Here is a 12,810-nt window from a genome sequence, read left to right on the forward strand (position 1 = left end):
CAGTCCCCAGTCTGCTAAATTCGCCTTAAGGTTTTCTTCTAGGGTGGCAGCAATGTGATTTTCAGGGACATATCTGGTCTCTAAACATTTGGAGTGGAGGGTCCAGTCGTCAGTTATGTAATGTATGGTCAGGCTCATGTAGGGGGTCATGTTGGAATTGGACCACATATCTGTAGTGGCGAAGTAAAATTTTATGTCTTTTATTTCCTTTAATAGGACATCTTTCACTCCGTTGTACAGCTCGGGAATTGCCGTTTGTGACACATATTTTCTGGAGGGCAATTCGTATTGTCGGTCAAAAGTTGGTAACATTTCTCGAAATGCTGGCTTTTCAACCGTAGTAAATGGGAGCATTTCTTTGGCAATGTAGCGCAGTGTTTTTCAACCCTGTTCCTCTGGGAACACTGTCCTGCATGTTTTAGATGTTTCCTGCTCCAACACACCTGTTTGAAATTATCGGCCAATCATCAAGTTCTGCAGAAGCCTGATGAGGAGGCAATTCATTTGACTCAGGTGTGTTGGAGCAGGAAACATCTAAAACATGCAGGACAGTGTTCCCCGAGGAACAGGGTTGAAAAACACTGATGTAACGAACTACACTTTCAGTGAGCGCACCCCATTTTGCGCTGCTCCGACTGTACTTGTTTTGTCGACCAAACGCTTTAGTAAGCGTTGACTGTCGGGCCGAAGGCTCTGCATCTCGGGGTGCAGTTTTTTTCCCCAGCTGGGAAAACTCGACCGGGTGGTTGTGTTTGAGGTGGGTATGCAAGTTCGTTGTGTTGCCTTTTTTTGTCGCTACCATTTTTGAACAAAGTCGCCAAACTGGCTCGTCTGTGTTGATGGTCCCACCTCGCTCATTGGGCTTGAAACCGAAATATTCCCACACCGGGGCTGTGGCATTTGGCTTTGCAATAAGCTTTTCCATTTTCCTCACGAGGCTCACTTGCTGCGGTCTGTGTGTGTGTGCTTGCGGCTCCGCCTCCTCCCACAGATACAAAGATCCTGAATGACTGACAAGATGGCTCACTCCCTTCATTTCATTCCGCTAAGCCACAAACGCGCGGTGCTGAGACCGATGCACAGAGTGAACCCTCTTGTCATCCAGCGTGTTTGGAGGCGAGAGACGAGGAAAACAAGTACATGCATGCACATGGCGATATATCGAGGCCGGAAAAATTATTGAGTTAATTTTCATTCATCTATTTTTATTTGCGATTAATTGATTTATTGATTATCGTCTCAGGCCTAGCACACACAAATATGCTTCAGTCCATATATAAGTTAAAAAAAATTCACATATGAAAATAAGATTTGTAAACATATTGTGATGTGCACACAAATATTTCTTGTTTTAAATATGTGCAATAAAAATTCACAAATGTACAAATCGTCAGTTATTTGCAATTTTCATCAAATACATATTTGGAAGTTGTTACATTGATATATGAATTGTCAAACGCGCATTTGTCTCAGTGCTTTTAATTTGTAAACCTCCGTGCATTTGTGTGCGGATTTTTGCGACTCATCTAGCGCGACTCCGATTCACAAATGCGTTTTTTCTACAAGGGGGTCGTCTGCAGCCAATCAAATGTCTCACTCCTTTAGGCCAATCACATGAGTGCCTCCCCACGAGGGGTTTTTGACTAACGTCATTACAGCCATAGACATATATACATGTATATATGTCACTGGTCGATAGTCATTGAGGTCTGATGGTGTCGACTTCTTTGGAACAGGAACCAGGCAGGAAGTCTTCCAAAGCACTGGTATTCTCTCCTGACCAAGGCTCTTGTATAGGTGTTGTAGGACAGGAGACAGCTGGCTGGCACATGTCTTCAGGATCCTGGGGCTGATACCATCAGGGCCTGCAGCTTTCTGCTGGTGGAGTCTCTCCAGCTGTCTCCTAACCTGGCCTGCAGTCACAGTCATGCGGGGGAGGCTGCTGGTGTCTTCAGTGGAGGACGAGGAGGTGGAGGAGGAGGTGAAGGTGGAGGAGAAGGAGGTAGAGGAGGAGGAGGTGGAGGAGGAAGAGGTGGAGGAGGAGGAGAGGTGCTGCACAGGAGAGCTCACAGCAGGGGAGTGAGGGAGGAGGGGAGGAAGCATTTGGGGCAGTGAGGGTGTGTTGGGGTCTGGAGGTGTCAGGGAGACGACAGAAGGCCGTGAGCTGAACCTATTGAAGAATCTGTTCAGCTCGTTTGCCCTCTCCAGGCTGCCCGATGACTGTCTGCCGCTCACCTTACACCCAGTGATCTGCTTCATACCATCCCTCACATTGTTCTGCTGGAGTTTGGCCTCCAGCTTCCTCCTGTAGGCGTCTTTACAGGCCCTCAGCATATCCCTGAGATCATGCTGCACTCTCCTCAGTTCTTCCCTGTCTCCAGACCTGAACGCCCTCTTCTTCTTGTTAAGAAAGGCTTTCAGGTCATTGGTGATCCACGGCTTATTATTAGGGAAGCAGCGTACAGTCCGGGTTGGCATGGTGGTGTGTTCACAGAACCTGATGTATCCTGTGATGCAGTCGGTCATGCTGTCCAGATCCTCTCCATGTGGCTCAACAAGTGCATCCCAGTCTGTCGACTCAAAGCAGTCCTGTAGTGCATCAGCAGCCTCCTGAGTCCACCTCCTCACGCTCCTAGTGTGGACAGGCTGCCGCTGAACAAGGGGAATATACTTAGGGGTCAGCAGAACCAGGTTGTGGTCAGATCTTCCAAGAGGGGGGAGGGCTGTGGGACTGTATGCATCCTTAGCATTTGCATACAACAGATCCAGTGTGTTACAGTCTCTGGTGGGGCAGTCAACATACTGGTGAAATGTTGGAAGGGTTTTATCCAGTGAGACATGATTAAAATCCCCAGTGATGACAATAAATGCGTTAGGATGCTGCGTCTGTATCTGGGCAACAGCGGAGTGGATGACGTCACAGGCCAGCGCTGCATCAGCTGAAGGAGGAACGTACACACCGATAATGATGGCGGATGTGAACTCCCGGGGCAAATAATAAGGCCTCATCCCCACAGTCAACAGTTCAATGTCCGGGGTACAGAGACGTTTCTTCACGTGAACATGTCCGGGATTACACCACCTCTCACTCACGTACAGTGCAATCCCTCCTCCTTTTTTCTTTCCGCTGCTTGTCACGTCCCTGTCTGCCCAAACAGTGCTGAAGCCGGGAATCGCCACGCTGTGGTCCGGGATGTTTGAGTGAAGCCATGTCTCCGTGAAACACAACACACTGCACTCACGATATTCCCTCTGAGCCTTTATCAGCGCGGCGAGCTCGTCCGTCTTGTTCCCCAGAGACCTCACGTTTCCCATGACGATCGCCGGTACAGCGCTCAGTGATGCGCTCCTGACCCTCCGTTGCTAGGGCTAGCAAAAACATCTCAAAAACATAACAAAAAGTGCCGTAAAAGTTCAAAAAGAAAAAAAAAGAAAGGTGTTCGTCCTCTCCCAGTCTCCGGAGAAGAGCCGCCAAAAGTTCAGCGAAAACCAGAACACAAACACAACACAAATACAACAAAAACTATGAAAAAAACTTAAAAACCCACGGGAGCTGCTGTTACAGGCTGCCACCTAGTACGGCGCCATAGCAACCGATTACAGCGCGCAACGGATCCAATAATACCCAACTGCAGCCACTGCGACCCCCGAAGCCACTACAAACCACGCCCCATACAAACCACGCCTCTACAAACTACGCCTACGTGTTGCTACGGTGGCCGGGAAGGACGATTAAACTCACAGCAGCAAACGCAAGCAGTCAAAGAAGAAGAAGAAGAAGAAGGCAAATGCAGCCAAGACAAGACGGCAATGCCAGTTCAGGTGAGACGCATTTATATTATTTTTAAGTTCTCGGTTAGGAGGTGTAAACATTGAACACTTAATGTCATTTTAACCGTACGTTCGCCAACTGCAGTTGTCAGCAGCGCCTGTAGGCAGACAAGATGGAGATGCTGTTTCAGGTTAGGTCGTTTACATTTTGGGAACATGTTGACGTTTAATTTAATGTTTGAGACGTCTTTTGCCAGGCAGAAAGAGCATTAATGACTGTTTTTCAAAGACACCGGACTATTTGTAAAAAAAACAACACATTTCGTCAAACCGATACACTGAAAATGTGCGTAAGCAAACCCATTTTGTGTCGTCTTTTACGTTATGAAAATCAGATTAATGACTGAGCAAGGGATGATAACAGAAGAATTGAGGGAACACGGCACGTAGACGCAGAATATTGTCATTTAACTCAACATATCAATGTGTTATTTTGAAACACATAAACATTAAAAAATGGGGTCATGTTTTATATCACTTCAAATAACTGTACTGGCTAGAGATTTATTAACGGTGACGTTTAAGTGCATGTCAGAAAGTGACATACAAATACATTTATTGCAAAAATTACAGATGTATTCTTGAATCCATTTAAATTGTTCATGTTTGATCTGTTTATTGTAAAAAGCAGAAAGTTTGTACATTTTGTCAGTAACCTAATTTGCAATGGGGGTGCGATAATTTTAAGTGCAAATGTCAATCCTACCTGGATCCCCATAAATCAAACTGACACAATTATGGTTTGCTTTCTTCAGAGTCCACAGGACACCGACCACATGTACAGCAAGAGGCCTTACAGCTTTCCACCCAGAGAGCATGTTAATGTGAGTGAAGATTAACCCAAGAGAACAACATATCCAGTGTTCACAGCTGTGCACTAAGCCATGACTTTGTGTGTCTTGATTAAGGACTATAATGACAGCATGGACTAACATGATGTGGTCACCACAACCAGAGACGTTGGGATCCTGAGTGAAGACGCATCTTTCGACAGGCTTGTGGTGAGGACATGCAAAGGATCAACAAACAACAAATCTTATTTGATATACTTAACCAGAATAATTACGTTTAACATCTGAATGCTGTTTGATCAAATTTTAGGAAAGGGCTCAGCAAGCTGAACACCATAGAAAAGTCACTAGTGACCTTCATGTAACGTTCATCACTCAGGATAACGGTCTACTGCAACATCTTGAAGTGAGTTTGAAAATGGAATTTAAGTCACATAGTGTAACTAATTTTGGTCAAAATATGTTAAATGAATGATTTAAGTGAAACATTTTCTGTTAGCCTATTGTTCGTACATTTATTTTGAGCATTCTCCTAAGAAATATATATATTTACAGGCGGTCATCACATGAAAAGTTACATCCTCATGGGCAACATCAAAGGGCGGGGTGATCATTTTCTTTGTGGAGGATGAGCAGCTGGACAGAGTGCTGGGCTTCTTGACAAGCCTGGTTGAAGCACAGACAACCAGATGTCACAATCAAGTGGCATTTGTTATGGATGTGCTTCTGCCAGAGGTAAATTATGAAACTTTTTTATTTATTATATTAACATGTTTTGTATAATTGTTATTATTGTCAGTCTTTAACTTATGGTTAATATCTTGTTAACTGCAACATGACAGACAACTTAAATGTCTAAATGAAAGATGTCCTTTTGTTCACCTCATGACACAGGCAACAGTCCACGCCCTTTCAGCTGTCCATGCATTTTCCATTGACAGAGCCACAGAAGTGTATAAATGTGGACTGCAGTATGACTTGAGGTATGCTACATACATAAGGAGAGTGCTAATACCTATAAGTATTGTTTTTTACCTTGTTTATGACAGCCTTTCCGTGTTAATTTCCTTTTACTAATCGCTATTTTCTTCCATTTTGTCTCATCAGTGAAAAACGGCTGTTGGCTCATTACATGACAAACAACATGAGCAAGGAGGCAAAACAGCAACTAGAAAAATATGCTGAAAAACTCAGAAGAGCTCTGGACTCTGAGGAGTTTTTGAAGACGCTTTAGTATGTATGTAGGATGAATTAAAAAATAGTCTGTGAAATGATAATGTTTTATTTTATTGCCAATAAAAGTTGTTGCTGGCTAATTCATTTGTCTCAACTTTTGTGTTTTGAGGTACATATTTTAAAGACCTGTGTATGGTCATATTTATAAATACATAAATACATTTTATTTGTGTCAAAGGGCCAGCAGTCTTTTCTGTTAACCCATAAGAAATCATCACCTTAGAGTGATAATTATGGCATCTGATGTAGTAGGCCAAGCTCTGTGACAGTGTGGCTCTTAGAAAAACGGCTGGTAGAAACAACCTATTTTAATCGAAATGACTACTACTAATTATTATTATTATTACTGTAAATATTTTATTTTATTGAGTTTAAAATAACCTTGTGCACATACATTAGTCACTTATATAAAAAATGAAAAGATGCATGCACCAGATTTAGCAGGCCTATCTAATCTTTTATCAGATTAATCTTTTATCCCAATCTTTTATTTTTTTTATTACTTAACTTTCTATTTTTGTATATATTTATTGTTTCAAGCACATTGTTTGCATTGAAAAGCATTTAATGTTGTGAATCAACCGTTAAAGTTGTTAAAAATGATCTGGTTATTGCTTTGTTTCCTTTGTGTTTGCTTTCTAAGTGCTCAGGGCCTCCACAGCCACCGTAGTGTTGTATGGGCGTGTTTTGTAGGGGGCGTGTTTTGTAATGGGCGTGGTTTGGAGCGGCTCTGGCTTGGCTGCGGCTGCAGCTAGACCCTTCTCAACGGATCTAGGAGTTTACCCATGGTTCATAGCAGTAGTCGGCTATGCTCTTCCGGTTGAACTCGGTGTTTACGCTAGCGTAGCTGTCATGCTCGCTCTAAAAAACGGCTTTTAACACAAAAAAAGGGACAAAATGGCCAAAAATTGGAGGTGGATACACAGTACGGATGTTTTTAAAAAGTTGTGAGGACAGTGCCTCACCCGTCAGCTCTCACGGAGTGGGCAGATGACATAAAGCAATGGCCCGACGTTAGCTACATCGACATAGTTAATTATCTAATATTTTCTGAAGGTGCTGGCGGCGGAGAATTACGTAGTTACAAAAGCACAGAAGCATACAACTACCTGCACAGTAACAAAATAGGGATAGTAATGTTGAAGAAACACAGCAAGTTTATATTTCTGAAGGAAGGCAGCAGTAGTGCCAAGTCAGAGTGTCAATCAAGGTAAACATACAGCTTGGATAATGCTGAAGGAAAGTGAAGTCGTGGAGACAGGCGGCTGCTCGTGCATTACCGGGCAGGGGTCGACAATATAAATGGCCCGGTGGCCCGGATGTACTTTCAAAACTGTCAGGGCCACCAGAACGCTCCAAGCGGGCCAGTGAAAAATAATGTCTGAAAAATAATCTGTGCGCAGTGAGCGCTGTGCCCTTGGACGTCAGCACACCACCTGCAAGCAACTGCAGTGTGCACAGCTCGCTCACTCCTGCGGAACGCGTGCCACTCGCTCACTGCGGCTGATTGAAGGTTGTCACTAGAACTGATAAGAACCTTTTTTCGGTACCGTGAAACTTTGCCCTCAGCATGCGTCCTGTCGAGTCCTGTTGGGACCGATGCGGACGTTACACGCGGGCCAGAGCACGCGCTGGGTCTCGGTGCGGCTACAGTCGAGCTCGCGGTCCGTTTATGTGAATGCGGCCAATCCTCGAGCCGCTTCAGCTGCTCGGTGCGCCACAGCGGTGGTGCGTGTTTAGACCATAATACATACATGGTTTGGAGCAGAGAAAAAACAAACGTGTGTAAACACAAAATAGAGCTGAAAAATGAAACAATGAGTTAGATTTGCATCAGTCTGTGGAAGCACTAAAAGTGAATGAATGAGAACAACAGTTCTATCATTGAACTACTGGAAGATAAAAGTAATGACTACATGACTTTCCATTTGTGTTGAGGCATATTTACCATTTTAACTCTGTTTTTACTTCATTGTTAAAGCACAGTGGAGCTTAAATACAAGTTTGATGTGAAACAGTTATTCATTTATTTATTAAATAAAGTAGCCTAATGATTTTTTTTTTTTTCTTTTTTCTTTAAATCGTGGTATCGAATAAGTATCGAGAATCATTGGTATCGTAGAAAGTTCCAGCCTTGATGGCTAGACCGCAGGAATTGGCTGGGATATGTTCGCTTTTGTTTTTATGGGGATCGATACCTGACATTGTCCTGGGCCAGTGGTTAGAACGGTGGGGCCAGCGATCTTCAAAAGAAATTTCCCTTATTGTCTACCCCTGCCGGGTTTTGGAAGTCATGCAGTCATGCAGCAGCTATTCTGTGGAGGATATTCATATACCCAAATATTTATTTTAGTGTCAAAGACGCGAGCCACACTAGTCTCCGTTCCTCCTTCCTCAGCATGGCGTGTCGGGCGCAGGGCACGGACAAGTTTGTCGAAGTTGTTGATGTTCTACACAAGACGTTTCTGAAAAAACCTTCAATTTTCATTAATTGTTGTGGCAACCAACAACGGCACATGTTGTACCTGAGCTCATTTTAAAAACAATTTAGTGCTTTTAACACCATTCAGCCACTGCTACTGGGGGAGAAGCTGCGGGTGATGGGTGTAGACGACACAATGATCTCTTGGATTACTGACTACCTGACAGGCAGGCCACAGTTTGTCCGTATGGGCAGTGTTCTGTCTGATGCGGTGGTTAGTGATACAGGAGCTCCACAGGGGACTGTACTGTCTCCTTTCCTGTTCACCTTATACACCACTGACTTTCAGTACAACACCGGGTCGTGTCACCTGCAAAAGTTTTCTGACGACTCGGCTGTTGTTTGGTGTATAAGTGAGGGACAGGAGAAGCAGTACAGGGCACTGGTAGACAACTTTGTGGAGTGGACTGGACAGAATCACCTGCGGCTAAACATCAGCAAGACCAGAGAGATGGTGATAGATTTCAGGAAGAAGAGGAAGACGGCTTTCCAACCTCTGTGCATTCTGGGAAGGGATGTGGAGGTGGTCGAGGATTACAAGTACCTGGGTGTTACTATCAACCACAGACTGGACTGGAGATCTAACACTGAAGCTGTTTACAAGAAGGGGATGAGCAGACTTTACTTCCTGAGGAAGCTGAGATCCTTCAACGTGTGCAGCAAGATGTTGGAGATCTTTTATCAGTCTGTGGTGGCCAGTGTACTTTTCTTTGCTGTGGTTGGTTGGGGAAGCAGCATCGGAGCCAGCGACACCAACAGACTCAACAAACTGATCAGGAAGGCTGGCTCTGTGATTGGCTGCAAACAGGACACTCTGGAGGCTGTGGTGGAGAGGAGGACACTGAAAAATCTGTTATCCATCATGGATAATCCACTCCACCCTCTCCAACTCACACCGGTCAGACAGCGGAGCACCTTCTCCGGAAGGCTGCTTCAGCTTCGCTGTCGTAGCAACAGATACAGGAAATCTTTCATGCCACAATCCATCACTTTATACAACAACTCTCTCACCTCTGCCTGACAGAGACCTCTGGTCTCTCCACTGTTTTGTTGTATATATTATTATTGTTATAGTATATTTTGCATATTTTGTTTTGTTGTATATATTATTATTGTTTACTGTTTATAGCACACTGTGCACTGTATATATACACTATGTATATATTGGATTCTATTTATTTTATGTATGAAATGTTTTATTTGCGGACCCACTACTGCTGTAACAAAATAATTTCCCAGTCTGGGATCATTAAAGTAATTCTATCTATCTATCTTTCTATCTATCTAACGCTAGTTGTTTAGGGCTAGCTTAGCGGCAGCAGTCAGTCATGCAGTTGCAAGGCAACCGGACACAGAACACCGCCAGCTGAAGTAGTTATCTGTCATGGCAGCCAGCCCCCATAGGCTAGATCCGTTGTGTGCTGTAATGACTGCTGTAATGTAAACCCCTCGTGGGGAGGCACTCATGTGATTGGCTGTAAAGGAGTGAGACATCTGATAGGCTGCAGACGACCCCCTAGTAGAAAAAACGCATTTGTGAATCGGAGTTGCGCTCGATGAGTCTCAAAAATCCGCACACAATTGCAGGGTGGTTTACAAATTAAAAGCACTGAGACAAATGTGCGTTTGACAATTCATATATCAATGTAACAACTTCCAAATATGTTTTTGGTGAAAATTGCAAATAACTGACGATTTGTACATTTGTGAATTTTTATTGCATATATTTAAAACAAGAAATATTTGTGTGTGCATCACAAATATGTTTACAAATCTTATTTTTATAAGTGAATATTTTTTTTTTTTACATATTTGTGTGTGCATTGAAAATGCATTTGTGTATCGAGTCATATATATACAACTCCCCAAATACATTTGTGAGGCCTTTTTTTTCGCGCATTTATTCCTTTATGTGTGCATTTATCCATTAATGCGTCCGTCCGACTGTTCTGGCTCCATAGTTTAATTGGTGCATCTATTTATCAACTAATGACCAATTTTATGCAATTCTTTCAGTCAATGCACAAGTCCAGTTGACCAAAAACATATGAAAAATGTGTCTGCAGACAAGCAGATGATTAAATAAATATGAAGAATAAAGTTTCTAATGACAATAATAAAAGATGACAACATTTTGGAAATCAACAACTTTTAAACTCAACATAACTGTCTTATTACTTTGTCTCTATTGTCCCTGTAATGATGACCAAATGAAATTGTCCCAAACAGGTCACTTTTTGAAAATAACAGATCTTTTAAATGAAGAATTATTGATATATGTAAGCATATCTTTTTTTGTCAAATACATGCCCAAGCAGTTTCAATTGGAGGGCCAATACTAAAACTTAATGTTGGCTAAGAGTTAAAAGCAGACAGGTATTGTTTTGGTTGGTCTTTCTGTTAGTGGTAATGTTTTAATTGAGTTAATTTGAAGATTAAATATAAGAGATGACAGAGTGTAATACAAAAAAAGGAGTTAAAATAGAAAAATCACGAGTCATGATGCATTACGATCAGATCCTGAAAAGTGTTACAATCTGTGTTATATTAGAGACCCTTTCAAATGTTTTCAGAATGATTATGATTGTGATTGTAGGTAGGCTGATCCAAAGAGATGGTCCTCTTTGTTTCAATAGTAATACCACGGTCAGTAAACCAGTTACTAGTCCTGCTCGAAAAGGAAATCAGCATCTCTATACAGTATGGGGAGGCTGATTTCCTGACATATTCACAGAAAGCAGCCATTTAGATGTGTTGTAAAGTTACAAGCCATTTCTGTTTTGTATGCTTTTCCTCATCCTTCCTGGACCAAGCATTATTAACTGTACACTTGCTTATAATGTTGCCCATCTACAACTCAATCTTCTATACATAACCACTGAGCATGATAAAGTTGGTAAATGTTATTCAGCAGCACAGTTACTTTCACTTCTGGGAAAATTAACCATCAGTTTACTGCATAGTGCTTGTTTCAGTGTGAGACACCTAATAGTCAGGGGGGCTGATTTCCATCTTGTTCATATGCAGGCAGAATGGCTCAATTATGACACATAACATTAATGTAACAACTCTCCTCTGTCCACACACACACACACACACACACACACACACACACACAAATGGTTGCTATAGACCAGCAAGATATGACTCATAGTGTGTGTGTGTGTGTTTACCCTGTTTCCGTCATCATTCTCGTCCTCATGTGCTGAACTGGAGGGAGATGGTGTAGCTGATTTACTTCCTGGAGGTGAGGGAGAATTATGGGAAACACAGTTCCCACTGAGGCCCAGCTGGGATTGGTTGATGGTGGACAACTGACTTTGCTGGCTCATGCCTGATTGGCTCCTCGGTCCAAGCCCTGCCTCGATAGGCTGTTGGCTGCTTGTGAAACGTGAATCAGAGTTGACCATCTGCTGCATCTATGCAACACAACAAGTGATAATAATTAAGAAATTAGGGCAAACATGAGTGTGTTTTTTGAAATGTTTACAGAACATACCAGTCTGAAATTCAAATCTAATTTAAATTAAAAATTTAAATTTAAATAATTTCCCAGTCTGGGATCATTAGAGTAATTCTATCTATCTATCTATCAAAATTCTGTTTTCTCCTCTGAAAAGATGATGCAACTTAAGCCAACAAGTCTTTCTAGCTTTCATTATTCCACCTGAGGTTTTATAATCTCTACCAAATGCTACTTGGGGCCGCATAGGCAGTAGCAAACAGGTTACAATTCCTATTTAAACTGACATTCTCTTATTAAAAAACAGGTACATTTTCCTCTTGGCTCCATATGAAAAAGCTACAACATGCACCTTTTTGTCTTGCTGTTGTAAATATATGGCTAGTCTATCTTTCCGTTGATCAGGTTCTGAGTTGAACGATCATTCATCTTGATGAACTTTATCATGTTAAAACAGCATCTAGCTAAGTCTGAGCCAACTATCTCATTAAAACACCAAAGCAGACTAATTTTGACAAACCTTTTAGGACCCACTGTGAGCTTCACTGCTCTTTATTTTCAGCTTTCTGCTATTGTTGTTATTAAGATGACTTTTGCTTGTTTGAAAGCCACAACAAAGCACTGTGAGGTCCTGTACCCACAAGATCTTAGCTGGGCTACCCTTGTTTTATTCACAGCCATCTAAAGCCCCTGCTTGTACACTATTTTTTAAATGTAAGTTGTTTTCTACATGTTGCTCTATCAACGCATTGTTCTGATGATGGCCACTAACTGGTAACTGATGTATGTGGATATAAGTGGAAGGAGAGGTTTAGTAACAGCTGTGTTTATAAGGCTGAAAAATGTGCTCAGTTAACTGTTTGTTTTGAGGATAGAATAGAATAGAATAGAATAGAATTACTTTATTGATCCCAGACTGGGAAATTATTTTGTTACAGCAGCAGTGGGTCCACAAAAAAAAAGAAAAAGAAAAGAAAAACACTCTGTACATAACATAAATAGAAAGC

The 12,810-nt window shown here is 42.2% G+C and overlaps 1 protein-coding gene and 2 long non-coding RNA genes across 8 annotated transcripts in view; 2 read left to right on the forward strand and 1 right to left on the reverse strand.

The window, feature by feature from the left end:
• Positions 1-12,810, reverse strand: part of tox (thymocyte selection-associated high mobility group box) — a 163,139-nt gene that overhangs the window by 39,860 nt on the left and 110,469 nt on the right. For all 5 annotated transcript variants that reach the window (XM_030403188.1, XM_030403187.1, XM_030403189.1 and 2 more), the window contains one exon: positions 11,514-11,759. In XM_030403188.1, the coding sequence (XP_030259048.1) occupies positions 11,514-11,759 (246 nt within the window). The remainder of the gene's footprint in view (positions 1-11,513; positions 11,760-12,810) is intronic.
• LOC115572760 (uncharacterized) lies at positions 3,622-5,215 on the forward strand. The gene is made up of 5 exons (XR_003982149.1): positions 3,622-3,822; positions 4,587-4,655; positions 4,740-4,832; positions 4,933-5,028; positions 5,178-5,215. It is a non-coding gene; the product is annotated as an uncharacterized LOC115572760 (long non-coding RNA).
• On the forward strand, positions 5,325-5,942 carry LOC115572761 (uncharacterized). 2 transcript variants are annotated; one of them, XR_003982151.1, is made up of 3 exons: positions 5,325-5,357; positions 5,517-5,605; positions 5,730-5,942. It is a non-coding gene; the product is annotated as an uncharacterized LOC115572761 (long non-coding RNA). The 2 variants fall into 2 exon arrangements; XR_003982150.1 differs by lacking the exon at positions 5,325-5,357 and having other exon boundaries at positions 5,425-5,605.

The sequence above is a fragment of the Sparus aurata genome, chromosome 21 (genome assembly GCF_900880675.1).
Source record: "Sparus aurata chromosome 21, fSpaAur1.1, whole genome shotgun sequence".
Classification (NCBI taxonomy): Eukaryota; Metazoa; Chordata; class Actinopteri; order Spariformes; family Sparidae; genus Sparus; species Sparus aurata.